General features: G+C 34.5%; 2 protein-coding genes across 2 annotated transcripts; both read right to left on the reverse strand.

Annotated features, from left to right (window-relative positions):
- Positions 1-2,467: 2,467 nt before the first annotated feature.
- Positions 2,468-3,605, reverse strand: LOC113716215 (VQ motif-containing protein 8, chloroplastic-like). Its single transcript, XM_027240512.2, has one exon. It carries the CDS (start codon positions 3,352-3,354, stop codon positions 2,743-2,745), a length of 612 nt encoding a protein of 203 aa, XP_027096313.1. The 5' UTR covers positions 3,355-3,605; the 3' UTR covers positions 2,468-2,742.
- Positions 3,606-15,193: 11,588 nt separating this feature from the next.
- Positions 15,194-17,617, reverse strand: LOC113715591 (adenylate isopentenyltransferase-like). Its single transcript, XM_027239829.2, has one exon. The coding sequence runs from the start codon at positions 16,865-16,867 to the stop codon at positions 15,599-15,601; it is 1,269 nt and encodes a 422-aa protein (XP_027095630.1). The 5' UTR covers positions 16,868-17,617; the 3' UTR covers positions 15,194-15,598.
- Positions 17,618-25,538: the final 7,921 nt, after the last annotated feature.

Consider the following 25,538-nt stretch of genomic DNA (forward strand, 5'->3'; position numbering starts at 1 on the left):
CATAAGCTTAATTCAATTGTACTTGATATTCAACTTGACACCAAACATATTGTAACATGCCAAATTTGCCCCTAACCTTAAATGTCTGAAATGTTATATAAGTAATTATAGCGAAATTAAAGCTGTAATGACTTGTACTTAATGCTCTAATTGCACTTCAAACACTCTCACATTCCCAAAATAGCCCCGCCCTTACGGTTGAAATCTAAAAACCGTTTTTGTCCTAAACTCGTTCTTATATAGTATAAGAATATATATATATTTTTTGCTTCATACGATCATTTACATTTAGAAATTACATGTCGTCGTAAGGTCTTAGTATGTATATATATAGATCCATATTCGAGACGAGAAACGAAACCTCTACGCTAACCCGAAGAGTAATCAGATCCTACAACAAATTTTGATTCATAATTAGACGATAATCGTCTTTCTGACTGAAAATTTGTGCCTTGTTTCATCGAAGCTATACAACTGTTTCTAAATGACTGACTATGCAAGCTATGAGCTCGTTCTTTTTTACATCAAAAACCAAAAAAGCACATGAGATCATTATTTTTTGTTTTTGGTAATGGGTTTTTCTTGAGATGTTAAAATCCAGGACAAAGTTGCTGCATTAACCATTCAAAAAAATTGACGACGAACACCCAGAATCCACTCTTATTGCATAACCTGGCTTGAGAAGCTATTTGCTGAGCTTGCAACATCTTAGTTGTTCTACTTGAAGAACAAAACCTCTGAATCGAATCGTAGAACATTGGTCCTCTTGAACTTATCAATATTTGGAATCAGAATATCTTAGTCTTGCGATTGCAGAAAAGAATAAGAAGGGATTTAATTTGTCTTGCGAATTAACAATTGAAGATTGTTCTCTTGGGACGCTGTTGTCTAGCATCAATTTATATGTTTCATCAAAACTATCGATCCAAAATGGTAGTTTGAGCTCTTACTTAGGAATGAAAATTTTCTAAAAATGAAGAGCACATCATCGACATTCAGCTGGCTAACTTGGAAGCCTGAGGAACACAAAGAATCTCCATCTATTACATTGAACCAAAAAAAAAAAAAAAGTTTGTGTGTCAAATACTAATATTCTATCTTTTCTGTTCCAAAAAAAAAAGAAAAATTCTAATAATATATATATATATATATATATATATATATATATATATATATTTATATTTATATTTATATTTGTGCGTGTGTGTGTGTGTAAAGAAAGACAACGCTTTAATAAAAATGAATTATGGGATGGGAGGTAAGAACTTCGTACTATTTGGTCCTGACTTAATTGGTAAGTACATTTGATGTAATCGAATGACTTTGCCATTTATTTCGCAATTGAGGACATCTGATACAACTTCTCAACACTGAATCGATCTGTCCAATGAGTCAATTTTACGTAGCTACAAAGTATAGAAAATTCCAGAATTCTTTTTCTGTTCCTGCATTTCAACATAGATTGTTGAAATGATGAATCCACACAACCAGATAAAAGTGGCATTTTGATGTTACATTCATTCCGGCATTTGTCAATGTGCCCATTTTACACGGCAATGCAGATTAGCTAAATGCAATTTCAATTCAATTATCAACTTAAAAAAACCGGGTTAACTCTTATTGGGTGCATATTTGATATGTACTTTCTTTGACTCGGGCATAAAATGCGATCCAAAGAATTTGATTACGGTCAAATACAAATTGTTTTGCATCAAAAAAAATTTTTTTTTTTTTATTAAACAGTTAGTATATGCGACTCTGCAAATAGTTAAGTGAAAATATGTTTATCCAACTTCAATATCCAATCCCATCATCCACCGCCCTGTCACCTCTGCAAATAGTCAAATACAAATATGTCTTACCCAGGAAGATCACAGGCACCCCCCCCTCCCACCCCCCAACCCACAAAAAAAAAAAAAAAAGGGAAGAAAAAAACCGGGGGAAGAGATTGAGAAGAAGTGTTCCTCAAATATTACTAGATGATTTCTCTTGTAACTCTTTTTTTTTTTTTTAACCAGCTTGGAATGCGATATCTTAATTATTATGTTCTTTCGAGAAGTATGGAAACCCAGAATTGAGAAATGACACTACAAATTCTGAATGCAATGACCCCTTCATCCTTATCTGGAAATCCATTATAAACTAAAAAAAAATTCTCCAGCTCTTCACTGTCCAAGCAATTCAATCAAAAAAAAAAAAAAAAAAAAATGCCCCGCATTTGGGATATACAACTTTCAAAAGGTGAACGGATCAAAGTTCAATTAAATCTAAGCATCCTATAAATCCCAGTGAGAAGTTAAATCGTTCGACCTGCAACCTCAATGATGTAATCTAATTTTTGTCAAAATATGCTTGATTATTTATTTTTGTAAGTTATTATTGCGAATTTATACCTAAATTTTGAAGTATGAGCATCCAAACGCAGTATATAAGGTAGATCACCTATGAAACTAAGAATGGAAGGGTAAACAGAAAATTAAATAAATAAAGAGCCATTCAGAGATTAATTTTGACATGGATACCTAAAGAATGATTCGACCGCTGTAACGTGCACATGGTTTGGCGCTCATTAAGTGATTAATTAGCATCTAATCAGTAACCTAACTTTATCAACACAACAATATACGAAAATGAAAGAGTAAAACAACAAGAAGTCAAACCTATGGACAAGAAAACTGTTCTACCAACTTGAGGAAAGACCCGACCAAGTATACTTCCATCACCATATCCAAGAGACTCCAATCAGTACTCCGGAAGACCCTTCATGAACTCCACAAACGAAGGAGACAGCGAACTGACGATATTTGGGGAGGTAAATACCACATCAGGGTATCTGAAAACAGGCTGAGGTGAAGAAAATAAGTTTGAGTTTGGAGTAAATAGAGGGATATCAGTTAAGTATGGATTTAGGCCTTTGTTAACAGGGGACACTGCAGATGAGCTCTCCTTAATCACATCACTAGCATTATCACCTTCATACTTGTCATCACTTGTAACCGAAGACGAGTCATTATCCTCTTGACTGATGGTAATTGTTTGATCATCCCTCTTAGATTCAGCTTCAACAATTTGCTCCTCGGACCGCGAAAAACCCGTAAGTTTTTGCACCAAAGCCATGAAATCCTTAGGCTTTGTATGAATAATCTTAGGAGAATGAGTGTAAATAATCACGGGCTGTCTCGGCTGCTGAGTACTCAACCTAGTATTTTGCTCCTTCGGAGCCTTCTTGTAAACTTGATTCATCGAAGATGGTTTCTGTATAACATGAGAATCCTTGTTAATCCTCAATGGTGATGGACGAGGACCATTGATCGCCCTTCTTGGTTCTTCACGGAAAAAATTCTCTGGATCCATGACTTTGGGAGCCAACTAGTGTATGTACCTAAGAATGAGGCTAGCTACAATATATATGACCAAAAACTAAGGAACAAACTAGCTAGAGATGTTTGTTTGTTGAGGGCGTATATATCGAAAGAGAGAAGATCAAAGTCTGATATATAGGAAACAGTTGAGAAAGATCAATTGTACCGCTAAAAATAAAGAGTATTATAATTTGGACTAGCCAACCATTCTGACCGTTGACATTTTTCAGCCAGGCATGTGCTGTTGAAATGTTAGGGTTTACCGGAAAGCAGTTGTTAACCTAGCCAGACGCAGCTGCCGGTGTGGCAAGTAAACCTATCCTCTTACTTTTACATGATACATATACATCGAAATGTTTGTACATAATTTATATACGTAATTCTTGCAAGCATATATAAAAAGTGTATATATTTTGTAGTACAGGTACCGTATTGATTACTTCAGCTGCGTGTTTGATTTTTTTAGCTTACAATTCCGTCGGTTTACTTGGTCAACAAAGCATGCATTTGCATTTTATTGCTTATTTGCTGAATGTTAGTTTGTATTCGGGGCAACTGAGTCAGTTGTTACATCAGAGATTATGATTCATAGTCACGGTTGATGAAAGACAAATGTGCTTCAAAATATTAAAATGAAGAACCGGGTCAACCTGTTTATACTGATTCAGTGAAAGTTTGTATAGAAATAGTCGACAGACCCAATAATTTATTGATCTTGTAGTTTAAGAAAGTACATTATTTTGTCGTCCGAATCTGGCCACAATAATTTGATTTGTTTCCTAGTTTGATGACTTATTTTTGTAATTAAAATAGAGAGCTGAGTAGGGACAGATTGAACAATGGGAAATTGGAGAAGTCAAAGCCTTGGAGTTTGAGGAACAAGCTGTATTCGATAGAAGATTACTTGAAAAACAATTGAAATATTATTTTAGTCCTTTTTTGTTAAAAAAAAACTTTCTTTTAACCCTTCCGTTCTTCTCCACATTCTTATTTTAGTACTTTTTATATGATATATGTGAAATTATAAGATGACAGAAAAAATGTATTTACGATACAATAAAAATTTCTTTTACATATAGTGATCAACCCAAACAATATGAGGATGGATTGACACATATCGCTTACTTTTTACCATAAAGGGTGGATAAAATTTTGTTCTAGGATGCTTTTCGGATCACAACGTCTGAGTTTTGTATTGAACTGTTAAAAGAATTATTACTTCACAAAAATGCCTTTTTAATGACTAAAGTGTAAAATGAATATTTAAAATTTATGTAGTCATAATTCATAAATTAATAATTTTTGAAAAATCTATTTGCACGTGGAGAAATTGCGAAAATAGAAGAAACTGTTTTTGGCTTCAAGAGCTTCTTGGCTATTAGGCAGCTCATGCCTTATTGTGGGAGGTTCCGAACTAATAAACCCGCTGACCTTCCCGGTTCGCCAGCTGACAAAATTCTATAAGCATCGACGGAAGAAATCAAGAACAGAAAGGAAGACTTTGACCCTGAACCAGCTCAAAGACAAAGGCAATTAAAATAGAGTCGGGTCAGTGTGGCGGTCTGGTTGGATTATTCACAAACCTTGACTTCTGAGATATGTGCAAACTGCATACAGCTATCTTGAATTTCAAACTGCGCGAAGCAGCTCAAGTGGGAAAATTTGTGAAAGTTATAGCTGTGAAATGAGGCAAAAGGGATTGACTTTCTATAGAGCAGCAAAAAGTATGGAAATGAACCCAAAAAATTTTTTTTTTCTTTTTTTGTATTATGAAGAAAGAAGGGAGGTGGTGGTTGGGATTTTGTTTAGGGATATATACTTGATTAATGATACATCATTTTTAACATTTTCCACATGTGTTCTCAAATCTTGAGAAATGGTGGTTAAGCAGTATGAATCAAGGTAATTTATAAGAGAGTTGGAAAGTGAATCTGGTTACAGTTTCCCCTTCTCTGTTTTCTCCCAATTTCAGTTTTTTTAATAGGCACTGCTGTTTTTCCTTTCCTTTCCTTTTTTTTTTTTCTATTGTTTTCAAATTTTGAAGAGTAAAAGAGACACTTATAAGCTTGATTTTGTGTTTTTTTCCCTCCCTCAGATAAGGTCTTGGTGCGAAATCATTTGCTTCGAATTAGTTGTGCCATGATGAAAACCATGGATAAGAATTATTGGGGAAGAACATGCTGAAATAGTGGAATTCATGGTCATAAGGAGATTATCCGGTAAAATAAGGGAAAGCCTTCTCTTACTTTTGTTCATTCATATTTCTTAGTCATTGTTAGTCTTTGTAAGTAGGAGGTCTTGAATTTAAGACCTCTTACTTACAATTGCGCTTATCTTGTCACCCAACTCAAACCCCCCTTATTTGTAGGCATTGAATCAGTTTGCAATTATTGTATTTGTAGAAACAAAGAAGCAAATTTGTTCAATTGAATGGTAATTCTATTACTTTTCAAATTGACTTGCACTAATAATATGCATATATAATCTCATGATTATTTATAAGTCTGCTCTTTTATGATGTCATTAAAATTCTGTAATTACTAAGTCAATGGGGAATGAACCGTGTAGGCGCAAAAAAAAAAAAAAAAAAACCATTAAACAATAATAGAATCACAGAATAAGTCATAGTTTCACAAACATTAACCCGTAAAAGAGATTAATTTGTTAATTTGCTGCCCCTTGGTCTGATGCGGCGTTCTATCAATTTAAATAATTCACAAACAGGGAAACTTGTTTCCCGGTTAACTATTTTTCAAAGTATTTTGGTTGACTTTCACTACTGACTATTGGCTAATAAATACACTATATATTACTTGAATACATTTCCATTAAAATAATTTGCCTGCACTTTTGAGAAAGTGAATTATAGACCAAAAGTTCTCAACTTGCACTTACGTTTACCAGATGTGTGTGTGTGTGTGTGTATATATATTGCCTCTATGTTGTATTGTTCTTTTCCTTAAAGCTGAAATAAGCATTACGAAGGGATGACTTGACTGGCAGTATACAATTTTTAAACCCTTTGCTAACTTGGAATATACAATTTTGCAAATCCATTTTTTCCTTTGAATATTATTGCATTTGATTTTTTTTTATTAAAAAAAAACTCATTCTATCACTTGACTTAATCAGCTTTATAAACAAAATTAATTAGCACAAGATTTGGGATGAGCACATCAAGTAGAGCTCCAATCAAATTGCCTAAGCAGTTCAAATGAATAGATATGAAACAACTGTTTTTTTTTTTTTTTGTGTTTTAGTTGTATAGGTTAAAATCTTTTTATTTGAACGTGGCCCATGTCCACCGCTGATGTTTAATGATGGAAGTTAATTCATATCTTCTTTGGATCCAACTTTAGAAGAGAGGGAGTAAGAATTCTAATTGCAGCAGTCTTCCAAAGATATGGTTTGAATCATCAGAGGAGAAGATGTAGTTTGGATCCTAAACTAAACGAACCCACTGCGCTCTTTAGAGCTAAGGAAGTCTTTGAAATTTTTGGGTTGGTTTGTGTAAGACGGGCCAGGCCTGAAATGCAGGATCACTGCTGCAAAAAATAAAATAAAAATTTATATCCGGTATCAGCTTTGTAGAGAGAAATTTATTATTATTGAGGAACTTGATCTAAAATTCTGGATTACGATTTATTATTGGACTTCTCATAGGGAATCCACAAGTAGTAATCTTCGAAACCCTATCAAATAGGAGTGGCAACGAACCGAACAACTCAGTTGAAATGCTCGACTTGAACTCGAGTTCAAACTCTTCGATCCATTCTTTAAAGTATTTAACATTTTACATATACATATATATTTATTTTTTTTTAAAACAGTGAAATTAACAAAATTTTCATTCGTCCTACGGTTGATTATTATTTAGAAACTCAAACTCAATTTGAGTTTAAGCTTAATTTGAGCTCGAGCTCCTTAAAAATTTATCCAAGTCAAGCTTGAACTTAAGAGCTCAAATAAATATGTTTAAGCTCAAACTCAAGTACACTAATATTTGAATTTGATTGACTTGTTGTCACCCCTATTATTATTACATGCACATATTTCCCTATTGAGGTTTCTTATCTATGGAGAAATTGAGCCATGAGTCGAGATCAATTAAAAGGCGATTGTTTCCAGATTTTAAACCGCATAACCCTCCCTCTGAAAAAATTTCCAGATTTCATATTCATCTATAATTTTGAAAGTCATATCTGTCAACTAGCATTATTCTTGTGACATTTAAATTCGTTAACCAAATTTATTAGGGATAATTGCAGAAACCTCCCCTGAGGTTTCTGACATTTGCACTGACCTCCTCTGTAGTTTGAAAAATTACACTGACCTCCCCTGAGGTTACTAATCCTTTGCAAATTTAGTCCAAATGATTAAAATATTATTTTAGGGAGTGAAATCAGAGATTTGTACCAGATTTGCCCTTTGTGGTACATATCCAATGAATGACAAGTACTATAAATCAATTAACAATTAATAAATTTTAAAGAGTAAAATTTATGGACAAACATACGTTACTCATTTAAAGTACCAGCTCTTTACGAGTATTTTACTTTCAAATATTTAATTTATGATAAATATATCAATATTTGTAAGTAAAATTCAAAAATTGTTATAGTAATATTCTTGCAAAAAGGAAATCGACAAGTTATTTATTTAATATAAATTAAATATTTTTTTAAAAAAATAAATGGCCCATAAAGTATTAATTTTTTATGGCTTTCATCCATTACACGAGTAAAGTATTCGCTCTTTATGTGCATTTTATTTTGAATAATTTAATTTATATTAAATACATAAATATTTGTAACTAAAATTGAAAAAGTGCTATATTAATATTTTTACGGAAGAGAAATTGGTAGGTTTTGTATTTAAAAAAAATTAAATATTTGAAAGTAAATACAAATCTATATTTGAGCGTAAATATTTGTATTAAATTAAATGTTTAAAAGTAAAATACCCTTAAAGAACCGGTACTTGAAATAGTTACCAGCTCTTTATAGGCAAACACATATTACTCATTTAAAGTACCGGTCTTTTACGGATATTTTATTTTCAAACATTTAATTTATGATAAATATATCAATGTTTGTTAATAAAATTCAAAAAGTGTTACAGTAATTTTCTTGCAAAAAGAAAATCGGTAGGTTATTTATTTAATATAAATTAATTTTTTTTAAAAAAAATGACCCATAAAGTATTAATTCTTTATGACTTTCATCAATTACATGAGTAAAGTATTGGCTCTTTGTGGGTATTTTATTTTGAATCATTTAATTTATGTTAAATACATAAATATTTGTAACTAAAATTGAAAAAGTGTTATATTAATATTTTTATGGAAGAGAGATTGGTAGTTTTTTGTATTTAACAAAAATTAAATATTTGAAAGTAAATACAAATATGTATTTGAGCGTAAATATTTGTATTAAATTAAATATTTGAAAGTAAAATACCCAAAAAGAGCCGTTACTTTAAATAGGTAATGCATATTTGTCTATAAACTATACTCCTTAAAGTTTATTAATTGTTAATTGATTTGTAGTATTTTGTCATTCATTAGACATGTAGTACAAAGGATAAATTTGGTAAAAAATTCTAATTTCACTCCCTAAAATAAATATTTTAATCATTTGGACTGAATTTGCAAAGGATTAGTAACCTCAGGGGAGGTCAGTGTAATTTTTCAAACCACAGGGGAGGTCAGTGCAAATGTCAGAAACCTCAGAGGAGGTTTCTGCAATTATCCCAATTTATTAATGTCTGTCAAAAACACTAGGAAATGCATTCTCGCAAGAGACGCATTAGACACCAAATTTAACAACTATCTATAAACTAGCATAACAACTAATGAACATACTATGAAATTTAAACCGCACAACCCTCCCTCTGAAAAAAGAAAAGAAAAGAAAAATGGAACAAGGCAAACCATCCTTCCATTGCTTCGAGCATCGAAGGTTTGGAAATCTAATATCCACCGTGCCAATTATGTTCTAGAAACTTGAACAGGAGGACACAACACAACCAGTATCCTCGATTTCTGCCTAATTATAACCAAATTCAACAATCGCAAGAAAACAAACATTTGTCATTCCTACTTAGAGCCCAAGTGGATAGACACTCGAACTCGCACTTGGTATATAAAAAAATGTAAGCATGCAAGGAACCAACATGCATTAATCCTCTCAATGTTCCTCGTAAATAATCAAAAAACATACCTAGCAACAAAGGCCAATCGTAACATTTTGTTCTGCGAACTCGAAGTACTTATGATCAATTAGTGCCCTACCCTTCACCTCACGAAATGTGCAAATATAAGACAAATATGAATAGACACACTCGTACGCTACAAGCAAAAATATAGTATTAGTTTTACGGTACGTGGTTTGAGGATGGCACGAAATATATAGGATCATGCGCAAAAGGAACCGCACGCGGACTGACTCACTGCCACTCCTCTTCCTTGTAGTTTTTAGGCAGAGGCAACTTCACTTCTTGGATTGCCGCTAAAATTGCCAGCATGTTGCACATTATTCAATTGTGGTTTCATTTGATGTGCTGTACGTATGCTTCTATACAATGTAGGGTTCAAGAATCCATAGGGAGCAATGTATTTTTTGCATATGAATTATGACAAAATGCTTCCAAGGCACTCATTCTCACTTTTCGATATCTTTGTCTTTCACTCTTTTTGTTACACTTCTTGGATCTCCCAATTCTTCAATCATCATTTCCTCCATTGTTTACCATATAGGTATGCGCATAGACATGCGTGTACTTTTGTTTTGTACCCCCAAACAAAAAACTAAAAAACTTTTTTTTTTTTTTTTTTGTTGTAAGAAAGAGATCTTTTTACGGATAAACTTAGCCCACATTTCAAGCTACAACAAGGTCTATAGTATCCAAGAAAAAAGTTTTAGGTTGATTTAATTTGAATAATATGTAGGTTTTTATGTGTTGAATGAGAGGATTTGCACAAAGCTAGGTATATATAAAGCTTGAATTGCGTGTTTGAACCAGTACGAGATTATAAATACAATTGTTACAAGTACACGTACGTCGTTTATATGAAATTTCCATTTTAAAAAAAAATGTTACAGAGAACAACCTTGGTCAGAAGAAGCATGTCCAAGTTCGGCTAGCCATTGCTGAAACAGGCATGACACGAGTATGTGTGGCTGAGGCATGCGCCAATATTGGGTCCACCTCCCATACTTAGTCATTAGAACGATAATCACATTCATATTTTAAATTTCATGTTAACAAAACTATGTCTTCAATATGACTTAGGAGTGGAGAACACACTCATTTTTTTGTCTCTTCGAAGCTTTCGAGTTCATGATGGAAGCATATGCTGTATAGCTTCTTATGAGCAAGTCTAAGTAAGTCGTGCATGCTACTATTTTAACATCAAATCTTACTTGAAAAATGTTTATTCATTTGGCCCAAAAAATTGGACATGATCGATCTTTGTCTATTTGTCATGTCATCACTGTCATGAAGTGAACTCTCAGTTAGAAGCTCAACGTGCACTATTCTGATATGATCATGAGATCAACTTTTTCTTTTATCAAGCGGGGTTTCATTTCAATGTCTGTCTAGAGAAGTTTACGGTCAGATGCATGCATTTATTTGCATATATGTAGAAATCAAACCATGGCCCATTGGTTATTCACCTATCATCCAACTCATCGATGCTAGATCGGCAGATTATTGCTTATTTCTGGAACTAACCAAATGGCATTTGATCTGAATTGCACTGCACATATAAAAACCTGTTCATGACATAAAAACCAGTTGTCATCCAGGTCTCGTTTGACGGGGTCTAGAACTACTGCACAACAAAGATACTGATGATTCATCAGTCAAATCAAATGGTATCAAATGCTTCAAAGCATCTCACGAGGGCCTTGAAAATAAACTATTGGCTTTGGACGAACAAATCTTCTCGACATTGTTGAATCCGAGCTTTAATTTGGAAGATTTCGATCAATGCATCGAATGAAGAGGATCTAAGCTAGCATTCGACAGTTGACCATAAATCCCAATCAGTAAGGTCGTTGCCCATTCAATTCCAAGAGATCCCATGTCTGATTCCAGAATCTAACCTCACGATTCGAGGGTCTTCATCCTAAAGCTCATGCTTCGAAAAAAATGAGGTGGAGATATTGATGCATAGAACAGAAGAATGGGACCTACCTATGATTGGTATCAAATGAATACACCATTCCATCTGCAGTACGATCCAAGCGTAGGTTGCTTATTTAGGAAACTGATAATCAATCATGCAGAAAAATGGAATCAGGGAACACAAAAAAGGAATCAAATGTGATAGCGACCTCGTCCGTGCAATGTAGTTTGGTCCCTCTCAAGTACCAGGAGCTGTGCGTCTCAAGAAATTTAACTCTGGAGTTAAGGAGACAATGACATGATAGAATTGAAGGGTTGAGTTTCTATTTTTGGCTGGAAGGTTCATAACCTTGGACATTAGTGCTTGTCCCTTCCATCCTATAATTGGCAATGCGACAATTGTCCAAAGCCTGAACAGCTACAACTTTGCATGCATTGAATCCCATCGTTTTCAGTGCACCAAAATTAAGGGAGGAAAGACTACGAGAATTGGCCACCTATCATGTATAGGTGACTCGTTCTTAAGATGCATGGCTTGCTGGGCTTTGTGGTCCGTTGGTTATTAATCTAAATTATCATAAGCATGAAGCATTGTAGGTGTTTAATTAAGATAATCTCATGTTCCAAACGTTGATGTTTGAGGTTTGGAAGTACTGCAGGAAAACAGAAAATGAGACGTAATTCCAAGCGTCGCGTCCGTCTAGCCAATCCCAAGAGGCCATGGATACCAAAATGGGACAATTCCACCCATTATTTTTTAAATTAATTCCCACATGAACATCACTTGAAAACTTTATCAACTAGCCTCCATGGAAAAATTTAAGATCACACAGCCTTCAAATTGATGTAAGGTTTCTCCATCACCTTGCCAGGAAAGCTGCAAGTAAAGAAAGATTTCGGGTACATTGGTCCCCTTGTTAATCGACCATAGAAGGAGCATTGTCTCTGCACCACTCCCCATCAGTTATTAAAACTGATAAATAAAGCTGGATTTTCTTGTTAAACAAGTGCAAGAAGGGAGATTACATAATTTCTTATTCGTCTTTTCCACCATCAAGTTACCTTACAGAAATGAAGCTATTGTTGAAATAATTGATTTCTCTTCTATCTAGTGTTCAATCAGCGACAAGTTCTTTTTTCCATGCTCAAGATCAGTAAAGTTGGATTTGGATAATAAAAGTTGGCATAATAATCTCTTGGACTAACCCTTTTTTTGTTTTTAATCAACTTTAGTTAGTTAATGAGCTTAATCCATTGAAAGTTTACACAAACACCCACATTAGTACAACAGTGTTTTGTTTTATAACATTAACTTCCAATTGAAGAGTTGATGCAAAAGCCAGACTTAAAGATAGACGTTCATTCTACAACTTACGCTGTTGGCCTGAAGTCCTTATTGATATTACCTTGTGATGGATGACTCAGAACTGCATGCTACTCTCTATTCTTGCTGCTAGCTAGTTGTTTCTTTTGTACCAAAATAGAAAATTTACTGTGGAATGTGACCTAGTGTTTAACCGTGCATCATGATTTTACTTGTGGAAATACTCTGTCGGCAAATCCCAATCGAAAAAATTTTCTCTGTGTATGATCTTGAACCCCCCCCCCCCCTTTTTTTTTTTCAAACCTTAGGAGACTTTCAGCTCAAGTAAGTTCGATTTTTCAAAGAAGTGACTTGGAAAGGTTTGTTTTTGTTTTACATTGACCTCCTCAGTTCTCCAAATTGACAAATCCAATGAAGAGAAAGTGCCATTCTAGATGAGAAAATTGACAGAATGTCAGTAGTCCCAACTCCCCATCTATGGAGCTTCATTTACATTTTTAAAATGGACAATACAAGGAATTTGCCTTTGGTGGAAGAAACACAGTTCCCCCCTCTTGCACCTCAAAGAAGAAGCACAAATTAATGGAAGTTTAGTAGGATTAGGACCACACTCCTATTCCATTAAATCTCGTTGGCTAGGTTGGTGTTGTTCTACACCTAAAACGACTTGTGGACTCCTGAGGTCCAAATATTTGAATACTCCTTTTCCAACAATTTGAAAGAACGAAAAAAAAACTATTTGACTTTTGACCCTTTACCAAAATTTTGATTTTTGTTCCAACTACATACATCCATGAATTTTTAGCTGTTTACCTTTCTTAACGCATGTTTTGACTCATCCTTGAAAATGAACTTCGCTTAATTGAGACGGAACAAAAGAAAGGAGGAAATTTCGGAATAGAATATTCTCCCTTTCTTGCGGACTCAATTTTTTTTTTTTTTTCTATCAAGAGAACTTTCGATGTAATCGTCTTGAGCAAATTTGCTTAAATTAATATGGAATCTTATGATTAAAAATTGAAAGAATCCCATTGCATGACAAGTTTAAACGTATGTGTACCAGAAAAAAAGGAAAACAAGATTAGCGAAACAGGGTATAACAAGTTTTTTTTTTTTTTTTTGAATTGAAAAAAAAAATGAGGTAGACAATTAGACGTAATTAATGTAAAAGAAAGTATCACTTAATTAAGCAGCTTCTTAATCAGGGACAAAAATATTAAGAAAATATGGCATCCAATTATGACCATAGACAGTCCAGTCCTTCAAAGGAAATTATGACCACAAATGCTCATTATAATTAAGCAGTACTTTGGCTAAACTAAAGGCCAAACTGTAGCTAAAAAAAGACAGACACCACCAAATCCTATTATTATTAAAAGGAACATATTTGAGTAAATTTCGTACCGTCAGTTGCATTAGTGCTCTGAGCACTCCCAAAATTTTATCATGGCTCATGAACTTTATTCTCTCCATCCAATATTGGCGTTGATAAATTTAAATTGCCTATAGTCAAATGCACCCAATATTTTAACTCGATGCAGAACAAGCCCATTTGAATTGTTTTTTTTTTTTTTCTTTTTCTAAAAAAAATATATTATAATAATTTGACGTGCGCAGAATAAAAAGGTGACGAGGTAAAAGAAACAAATGGGCTCCATAATTTGTGGCTTGATCATTAATCAGTAACCCATAGAGTTAAAATCCTAAGGGATACGACGTTTGATGCCTAAAACCAAAAGGGTACCGATTGATTTTTGCTTATAAGAAGGTGTGCATGCAGTGTTGAGTAGGTAGGGGACACCTCTCATTTTTGTTTGTTTTTTGTTTTTCACCATTTCCTTTCAATTAAATTGGGGATCCGAAATTGTTCAGCCGTGGGGGCCTTCAATTCGTCTCTGCCCGCCGACGCAGGAAGGATGGGGAACTCTTTCAAAAAGGCAAAATTTGTATGCATCTGCAACAACCGCACCCCATTTCCTGTAAGCTCAGCTCAGCTTGGCTTTGTTCTCAGAGTTAACGTCAGCTTGTAAGAGGGTGATTTAATTAGACAAATCTTCTATGTTTGGTTGAGAACTTGATGATCACAACTTCTCTGTGTTTTTATTAAACTCTAATCCACATTTATCATTCATTCATTCCCCTTTTAATCGATGATTTCATTTTAAACTGTTGATTACTGGATCGGGACCTCTGTTCAAGAAATTCCAAGGCCTCCTTCATCCACTAATCTTCATATCATCCATCTTAAGGGATTTTGTTAATTTTCAAAAGTCACCCCATTTCGCGGATATGGTGCCAACAGCACTGCCCCATTTGGATTGTCCACCCCACATTTGTTTGTACAAACAAAATAAAAGACAAAAACAAAAAAAGATAGGAGGAGAATTTGTTCAGAATTTCTGTATTTATAAAGTTAGGCCTAATATCTGCAACAACGGCCAAAGCTACACCACCCCACCGTCACCGCCACAACCGCCAATTCCACCTCAACCGTCAGAGCCCAGCACACTTTTTGTCAGAAGGCGTCCTGTATATTCCGCCAAAATTGGCCGCCAAATTCTGAAATTAACTCCATCCAATTTAAAAAAGAAAGAAAAAAAAAGCTTTTACACCAAAAAAAAAAAAAGGAAAAAGGGAAAAAAGAAATGTAAAATTGAAAACCCAAAAAAAAAAAAAAAAAAAAAAAAGAAGAAGAAGAAGAAGAAGATGGAGAACATATAGTGCTTAACAAACAAGAGAGAGATTGTTGAGGCTTCAGAGCTGGAAACCGCTGGAAAACCTACTCCATCAAGAACCGCTTCACGATCTTCGCGCTTGGTTCCACCACCATTTTTTCCCAAATATCCGACGCCCTCTTGCCGGAATCTGACGTCATCCCCATAGCTGCCCGAAATGCCTCCGTGGCGTCTATTTTATGTAGGTCCCACCCGGCATCTTTCAGTCGTTGGATCTTCTCCAGTTGCCTCTTCGCCAGCGTACACGTGTTCTCCTTGACAGCCTTCACGGCTTCTTCATATGAGAGTCGCTTTTCCACCTCCGAACCATCCGCCCCACCACCCAGCCCGACCCGTTTGAAATACCTCTCGAACTCCGGCACCCCAATCGCCTTCCCCAGCCCCGTCCGGCTCGCGGACTCAGACTCAGCGAAACCCTCCCGAGCAAAATACTCCTCCAGCTCCTCGTACATCCCCGAGTCAAGCATCTCGTCAACTCGCTTGTCCAGGTACTCGTTGAGAATGGGCAGTGAAACGTCTACCCACAGGAAGCAGCAGCTGTAGCGAAGCTCGGAGGACACTGAGTTTATCGCGCTGGACTCGTCAAAGACGTCGGTCTCCGAGTTAAACCGCTTCGCCAGCAGGGAGTAGATGAAGGAGTTGGACCCGCCGACGATGAGCGGGAGGTTTCGCCTGGAGGTTATCTGCGCAATGGTTTTTGAAGCGAGTTCGCGGAAATCGGACGGGGTGAACTCGGTTTCCGGGTCAAACTCGCCCAGGAAATGATGTGGGACTCCTCTTCGGTCATGCATTGAGATTTTGTTGGTGGCGATGTCCAGGCCACGGTAGACTTGGATTTTATCCGAGTTGACGATCTCGGAGTTGGGAAAGAACCTCGTTCCCAAATCGACCGAGAGCTTTGATTTTCCAGAGCCAGTGGCGCCCATAACGACCACCAGCTTTTTCGGCTTCTGACGGCGGTGAATGGAGGAGGAGGAGGAGTTGTTGGAGGTGGTGGAGTTCATGGCGGTCATGTTGGTTTCTGGCGATGAGGTGGATTTTAGGCTGAAGAAGGAGAAAATAGAGGAGAGTTGGCTAAGAATATGGCGAGGACGGTGATTAATAGTACTGGAGGAAGTACTAGTCTTGATATTAGTAGTTTTTTTGGGTAAAAGCGAGGATAATCTGTTCATAAGGAGGAGGATGTAATGATAAGGGCACAAAAGAAATAGGGAGTAGGAGATGATTAGTACTAAGGTAGTACGAAAAATAAGGGGGTGGAGGAGCAGCTGCTGTAGTGATGACTGAGAATACATAAAACATACGGGAAACATGAGACGAGGAAAAGAGTGTGAGAGATGAAGGACTGTTAGGACTGGGGTGGAGAACGGAAATGGTTTTGGTGGTGGTACGATGGACGAGTTTGTTATTGGGATGGATGATGAGGAGGGACACACTAAGGATCAAACAGGTGTATATATATGTGTATGTGTATGTGTATATGTATGATCGTACGACACCACTATGTGAGCTAGTGTGTGTTTTCTTGTCTTGAAGCTCTTCTCTATTAATTTGATGCTGATCCTGACGAAGAAGAAGAAGAAGAAGAGGAGAAAACGTTGTTGAAGTCTTGAGGATGAGGATGAACGGTTGCCGTTTGTTGGCATTAGCCATTAAAGCCTCCTCATGCTCGCTATTGCTTTCGTAATAATCCTTTGCTTCATCTTCGAGTAAATATGATCAAATTTATAGCAGTAATAAAGAGCTTCGGAGTCGTGTAATTAATAGTCAGTTTTACTACCATTCCCTCATGCACTAGACGTAGGAGAGAAAAAAGAAAGGGGAAAAGCCAGTTGCAGGAGGAAATTGGGAATGAAAGAAGCCAAGAGAGCTCTACTTTTATAGGTTTATGCCATGAATAGTGAGTGGTAAAGGGTAGCGGGACGGTGTGGCGAGGGTGTCCTGTTCGATAGCGGACAGGAGGAGAAAGGAAGAGTGGGAGAGAGCAGAGAGGAGAGTGAGGGATTGATGGAAACTCTCTTGGGTGAGTACTGAGTAGTAGTAGAGGAAGTGGTGTCAAAGCGATGGACTCTCTTGGGCGGGTTATCGTACCAGCCCGAAAACAGAATATAAAGCCCCGTTACGGGCAGGGCTCGTTCGTGGCCAATGGCCAGCTTTGCCATACTCCTGCCTGCGACGTATTTTTTTTTTCCTTTTTAAACTCTTTTTTTTTTTTTTTTAGTGCAAGAGGGAGGTTCTAACTTCTAATACAATTGGGATGGGTACCTGCCCCGTGGGGAGCTAATATTGATATTATTAATTATATATATATATTATATAATGTATATTAATATATATAATATAATTGATATTATTAATTATACATGTCTACTAATAGAAATTATTAATTCGTTATAATAAATTTACTAATACATTTATACTAAATTTCTAATTATACTTAACACAATAACACTTTTTTTCTCCAAAAAAAACTAATGACTTAGTGATTGTATTTTTGTCAAAAGTCAAATCTTGACTACTTTAATTGTATTTATTTCATCATGTTGGATTGTATTCAAATAACTTTTGTTGAATTGTTTTTATGACTTTCAATCGTGAAATTACAATGGATAATAAATTGGTAATGTGTTCATACTTTAGTACTTGATTATTTGCTAAAATTTGACTATAATGAAATTATATGATAAATTTTTATTAATTTCGCAGAGGAAGCGGGGTAGGGCTAGGCGTGGGGCAAGAGGAGCAGGGCGTGGGGGGAATTAGTAGGCAGCACCCTGTCCCATTGCCATTCCTACTCGAGAGTTTTCACTTACATTCCCTCTCCCGTACCACCAAATTCATCTCTACACTCGCCTCTTTTGTAGATATTAAATGCTAGTAAAAAAATGATTATGTGTATGTATTCGTACGTAGGTCTTATGTATCACTCTAGAAGTATTTTTTCCATGTATTTAAATATATGTAGTGTTACTGCTTTCCTTTTTCTATTTTTTTTTGTCATGCATTTCGAATTATTTTATAGGTAATCTTACTTGCAGACTCATTATTTGTTTTATCATATAGTGTAATAAATAAAAACTGAATGATTAAAATGATAGTGGGAGTGTGATTAACAAAACTAAGAATGCAAATAACATTTTTCTTAATTTATTTAGAAGTTTTATCAATTCTACTTTAGAATGGGGTTGCTGTTTTTGAATTCTTGTCATAATACACTTTACTCCAGAATCGAAGGATTACTTGTCAAAATATCATTTATGCCTTTTTTGGCATAAATAACATTTTCTTGTCAAAATAACACTTCTCGAGTTATTGTTTTTTCTCTTTTGCATCTCTAGTTATTTTAATAGCCGTCAAGGGGAAAATATCACCTGTGCCTTTTTTTTTTTATTTGCTTGTATCCTTTTCGTCTCTTCTCTTCTGCTTTAATTGGAAAATAGTAGTAACAAAAAAGCATTAATTCATTGGAATTGTCCATCATAAATGCAATAAACCCTCTTAATTGTGATGACGAAATGTTATAAAAAAATTTTAAAAGGCCTAAAATGAGCTAAATTCTCTAAAGCGGGTGAACAACTTCAAGGTTATTGTTAGGACTTAGGCCTCCTAAATAGGAACCCCATTTTTACCATACGGAAAAGAATGATTAGCTATGGATAGAGGAGATTTTTACAATTGACTAGTCTTTTTTTTGGATAAAATATCAAAAAACTCCTTGTGGTTTGGTAAATGTTCCATTTAACCCCTTCTAGTTTGGAAACCTAAACTATAACTCTATGTGGTGTTGACTAAATTGAAAATTAGACAGAAAGCATTCAATCTAACTGTTGTATGTAAAATGTCAATATTGCTCATACTATATGTAAGATGCTTTCCATTCAATTTTTAATTTAGTCAAAATCACAAAGTGTTATGGTGTAATTTTTCAAATTAGAGGGAGTTAAATTGAATATTCGACAAATCATAGGAAGTTTCCATTCAATTTTTAATTTAGTCAAAATCACAAGGAGTTATAGTGCAATTTTTCAAACTAGAGGGAGTTAAATTGAACATTCCACAAACTATAGGGAATTCATTTATATAGGGGTAATATTGATATTTCACGTATAACCGTTAGATTGGATGCTTTCCGTCCAATTTTCAAATTAACTGAAATCATAGGGAGTTATAGTATAGATTTCTAAACCAGAGAGAGTTAAATTAAACATTTAGTAAACCACAAAGAGTTTTTTGATATTTTATCCTTTTTTTTTTTTCAAGATATCATATGTATACTTATTGAGAAATAGATAAGCTATTACGACAAAGTTTATACTTAGGTTACATGAATCAATTTTTATACATCTTCACTTATAAACTTTTCACTTACATAAATGGGTATTTATGGGTATGACGTCATTCTTGATTAACTAGAACTTGAATCATTCTTGATTAATTAGACCTTGAAACATCTTCTTATTCACATTGGTATATATGGATTTGAGCTCGCTCAAAGTCAGGGAGGGGATGAATTGGGTGTTAGAAAATTGTTTCACCCCAGAAGATCAATTCAAAGATATAATCTGAAATTTGGTACTTTCGCCCGCTGTGATATTATTATCAATTTTTTTTTGGGTGGTACTTGTGTACTACAACTTAGCTAGGTTTTTAGTCGGTAACTTCACAACAAAAACAAGGACAATTATGTTAGTCAACTTAACTAAAAAAATATGATGATAATATGTAGTGTCAAACTAAGCTATAATATATCCAAAAAAAAAAAAACAACAAGAATACATCCATGCCTTGAAAATGTTCGGAATCGATTGGGCTGTTGGGAGGAAGAGGGGAGAAAAGTTGATGAAACTCACAAAAAAAAATGCTAATTGTTTAAGAGCTTAGACAGCCATACCGCCCCTAGAAGGTGGGAGACGTAGAACTCTTGCTGTTTCACGGAAAGGGAATAAAAATTTCAATAACTGTCTACATAATTTGGACCATCATAAGTGCTCTTGAATATTCATTTTCCAAAGAGAAGTTCAAAAATAGGCCTTTGGATTAATCGAACAGGAAATTGCTATATTATTGTCAAGAAGAATGTTAGCAAATATGTGATGTTTTTTTTCTTCTAATTAATTCCCTTGTTCTATTTTTTATCGTCTATAAAATTGTGTTACAGCCAGCTTCTATAGATCTTTTAAGTTTTGCATTCCATCTACTCAAGGTTAATTTGACTGTTGAAGTTGGTAAAGAAATAAGTGGAGAATCATTATTATTGATTTTCCTTTTTTAACAAAAAAAAAAAACGACAAGAAATTGAGTCACCATTTAGGAGAAACAAGGAAAGAAAAAAAGGTGTAAAGAAAATAATTATAACATAATTACTCCCCTATGTATAAAAGTTTAAGACATATTCCATAAAAATTTTGATCTGTATCTTTTTTGGTCCCTAACGCAACCTATCTCACATTGTAATAAGTTCAAGAGACATGTCGACGAAAGCAACAACTTAATTACGCGAAAAGCCTTAAAAGTCTTTTCTACCTGCAGAAAACGCTTTCGGTCTGCTACTTCATGCGAATTGGAAAAGAAAGACAGAAATGTCAAGGAACAAAAAGGATTCAAATTAAAGCTTTGTTTTCGTTCTTTTTCCCCGCCTTTCGGTTTAAAAGATGCATGTTAGTTTCCTCATACAAACATTGCAATCTCCAGAGAGACCAACCTCAACTTCATTGATTACTGGTAGCATCCCGTCAAACTGTTCAACGAAACTAATAGAGTATTGCTTTACACGCTCGAATGATTAGCAGGAGGCAAACTTTGATATGTGAAAATTTTGCTCCCTGGAACTTATTATTCTTCTAGCATCAGTCGTGTATTATGCAATTTATGGATAGAAAAGCAGCAGTGTTAGGAATCTATATCCATGTCATAGACATTAATGAACACAAAACCCTTGTTTTATTTTCAAGCTTTGGACTTTGAAATAGTCAGTAAATGTAACACAAAACAAGAAAATAGTTTGATATGTTTTTTTTTTTTTTTTGTGGTCTGATTTTGTCTGAACAATATGGTGGTACACTATGTTAGAAGTTTGTTTCCCAATTGGCTACAGTGATGTGTAAAATTAGCAGTCACAAATTTCTGTTTACATCCCATAAATTTCCAAGGAAAACAGTGACTGTCATTGTCACTTGAGTTCATCCATGATGCAAGTTCTATGCGTATAAATCTTTCTCTTTCAAATAGCACCTTTTTTTCTTTTCTAGTACATTTTAGATTTCTATGCTTGACCCTGATCATCTGAAGTTTCATCCAGTCTATACTTTCGGCTAAAGATCTGAATAAGCAATCCTCAGAAGAAGAAAAAGAAATATGGCCTTATGATGGTCCACACCATACTCCAAAAGCATATTCCATTCAACATGAGGATGATAAGCCGGATTATAAAGTCGGTCACTTTAATCTTCTCATTCAGCGGAGAATCGGATGTAAATAAATTCCTGTACGATTAGGTTCTTAGGAGGATTACGTACGTAAATAATGTTAGAAAAGGTGTGGGCGATCGAACCCGAAACGATTTCAATTGGCCGTCATTTTCAGAGATTATGGATTACCATCCTAGGTTTCAATTCACCTACCCAAAAATCCTTGGTTTCAATTCAAAATACACCGATTACACAGGATTGAAACCTCGGCGAAATATATAGCTTGGTTGGCTACTCTACATCAATAACGTGCGACATCTGTTTAATGTTAAAACAATCCAGGATTTAGAGCATGCATGTTGAAAAGAAAGTATTCGATGTTCAAATTATATTAAGGAGATATTGTGATATATATAAATATATCCTTTACAGAGTCTTCTTTTTTTCTTCAAAAGAATAGTTATTCAATCAACACATGATCAATAATCAAATCAAAAAGAAATACAACCGTCGCCCAATTCATCATCTATGGTTCATTGGTTAACATCAAGATATGAGTATCTTCCGTGGTAAACAATTTTTTTAACAATTTAAACTCCGGGTCTAATAGAAAACAAATGGCGCTTTATTTCAGATTCATATTCTAGGGAATTTAGGCCAATGAAATGGTGTGAATAAGATAAGGATGTCAACGTCGATGAAAATAATGAAGACCAATTAAAAAAAAAAATCGGTAGTTGGTTGTTTCTGTATATAGATGTAGACAACTGACCACAAAATAAAATTGACTTGGAAATCTATTCATAATCATTGGTGAATCTTGTTTTCAAACATCCTTAATCAGTTTTGCCACTATGGGAAGTGCCATCCAAGGGAAACAAGTGCAGAAAACTTCTCCAAGAATAAAAGAACCAAAGTTAAAGACAAACTTACAATTCCCTTGCCTCCATCTTAATAGATTTGATAAATTAGACTTCTTGTCCATATGATGTTCCCATAACTTGTTTCGGGGGTTTTCTTCCTTGGCTCAGAAATTTGGTGGCAATTAACATGCGGTTGAACAGGAATGTCAAAATATGAAATTGTGGATTCTTACTTTTGTTGCTAGCTAGGAGGAATAACAGGCAAGTAATTGGAGGCATCGACACGAAATAAAAAAACGACGAACAGATTCAACGCTGTTGGGTTATCCAATTGCAAATGTAATAAAGAATTGAAGAGGAAAATTCTTTGCTGAAAGCACGGAGTTTCCGGATAATTGTACGAGTGGCGGACAAGGTGTGTAGACAATATTATAACCATAATGCACCAGTAATCAATTACCACGACCATGAAAAATAGTTGAAAACTCAGTTTTAAGCAGCTTCCTAGACAATCAGTGCATGCAGTACACATATGTTGTTTTCTTGACTAATTAAAAAAATGATGCGCATTCACCATTATTCTTGATGCCATCTCTGGTTGCATAAATCAAAGCAAAACTGGAAAGGAATGTGTGTGTGTGTGTATTTATACATTGATTTGACATTTATTAGTTTTTATTTTATTTCTTATTTCCACTTGTAATTCAAGAATGAATCTTCGAAGAAGGCTTTTAACCTTGGCTATTTAGCTCGTGAATTCGGGTATCTAATTATAAATTAATGAGGGATATATTAGTAACTTTCTTCAGTGATTACTACTGATTTTCCATCTAAGGGGAAGAGGGAGTGGCAGCAACAATAGTGAACAGTACTAAAAGTTGAATTCTAGCTTATTAGTTAGGGAAGAAAAAGTATAACACTGCAAGGTACTTGAATACGATTTATTAGTCCCTTTGATTCTAACTTCTTTTTAATTTAATACCCCGTCAGAATATTAGCCCCTCAAATTCCAAATCCTTGTTCTTTAATACCCCGACTTGGTCCCTTGTACCATGAGAATTCAAAACCAGACGACTTTGTCAAGAAGGTATTGTAGCTTTCAGTTAGTCCAGAATGCATTAGTTTGAAACTACATCTTTTACTTTTACATTTACTTTGAAACCTCGGATGAACTTCATGGCCTGTGCATAATGTCGGCATTTTGGTATCATCCAATGACGGGCCGAGGAGGGCCGAGGGGGACCATGGCCCCCCAAGTTTTGAAAATTTTAGTTCAGAGCATGCAAATATATGTGTAAAATAAAGTTGCCTCCCCGTTAATTTTTTACAATGTTAGTTTATATTATGAAATTTCGAAAGCCTAAACACATAATTTGATGATTCATAGTAAATTGACCCAATTTGATATTTTATAATAATAGACCCAATACATAATTATCAATGGGCTAAAACAAAAATAATTACTTTATTGGCCTGTATATAAATATACAATTTAATCGAATTGATTAGATTTCTCACTCCTCTTCCTGTATCAACAACTGCAACTATAGATAGGCATTTCTAATTATGAAGATAATCAAGACAAAGCTCCAAAATAAGCTCAAAGATAATTTATTGAATGATTGCCTAACTGCGTACATAGAAAAGGAATTTGTTGAAAAATTTAGCATTGATTTAATCATAGATGAATTTAGTTCTATGAAAAAACGTAAATCTCATTTTACTTTTAAGAAAAAAAGTTGAAATTTCAAGGTATGTTAACATACATGTTATCTTTTTTTTTTAATTGAAAATAGTTATTTTTATATTACGTAGTTATATATCTATATATATATATATATATTGCATAGGTGACATATTGGAGCATCTTATCATAATGTGCAACTTGGGTAGTTTGTAATATTATAAAATATTTAATCAAAGGTTATTTTTTATTTTAATTTTTGTTATGACTATGTTGTATATTTATAAAATAGACATACCTTTATAATTAATGTTAATATTTGATATTTTAGATGTCATATATTTAAATAGATGAAAATTATTCTGAACATAACATATTAAGATAATTCTGTTAGGAAAAATTTTGACCCCCCTAGAAAAAAGTTCTGGCTCCATCACTAGTGTCATCACAACCATCAGAAGGGAATCAGTTGTGCAAAATTTCTCGTACCAATATATTAAATTAAAGGGTAATTTTCCTTCACCAAGGTTAATGATTAAAAAAGGAAAAAGTCCTCAATGGAAGTGATATTTCTCGAAAAGAAAATGTTTATCAAGTCTTCACCTACTCCTTCAGAAGTTAGAATTACGATTGTAAGCATGATGAATCATGAATTTTACCCAAGTATCAAAGGGTTGATTTATTCCTATTGAGATTGATTTTTGGATTACTAGTAATGTTCATCTAGAAGATTAACCAAAAAAGAAAAAAAAAAGAATTGAAATTTTACAAAAATTCTCTCTCTTCTACAGATATTATAATAGAGGACAGGAGCAATAACACTGACCTTTTTCTACCAATCTATGTCAAGTTTCTCTCTTCCGCCCAAACCCTTTACTGGTATAGTAATTCTTTTCAACGAAAACATTTTTCTTATGGAAATATTAGTCAAATTTTACAAGTCACCATCAACTATTTTCCGGAACTAGAATGTGGAAAGTAGGGTAGTTTAGGAGCTGATAACTTTTCCAGCTGCATAAAGTCCACCTAC

The sequence above is a fragment of the Coffea arabica genome, chromosome 11c (assembly GCF_036785885.1).
Source record: "Coffea arabica cultivar ET-39 chromosome 11c, Coffea Arabica ET-39 HiFi, whole genome shotgun sequence".
NCBI lineage: Eukaryota > Viridiplantae > Streptophyta > Magnoliopsida > Gentianales > Rubiaceae > Coffea > Coffea arabica.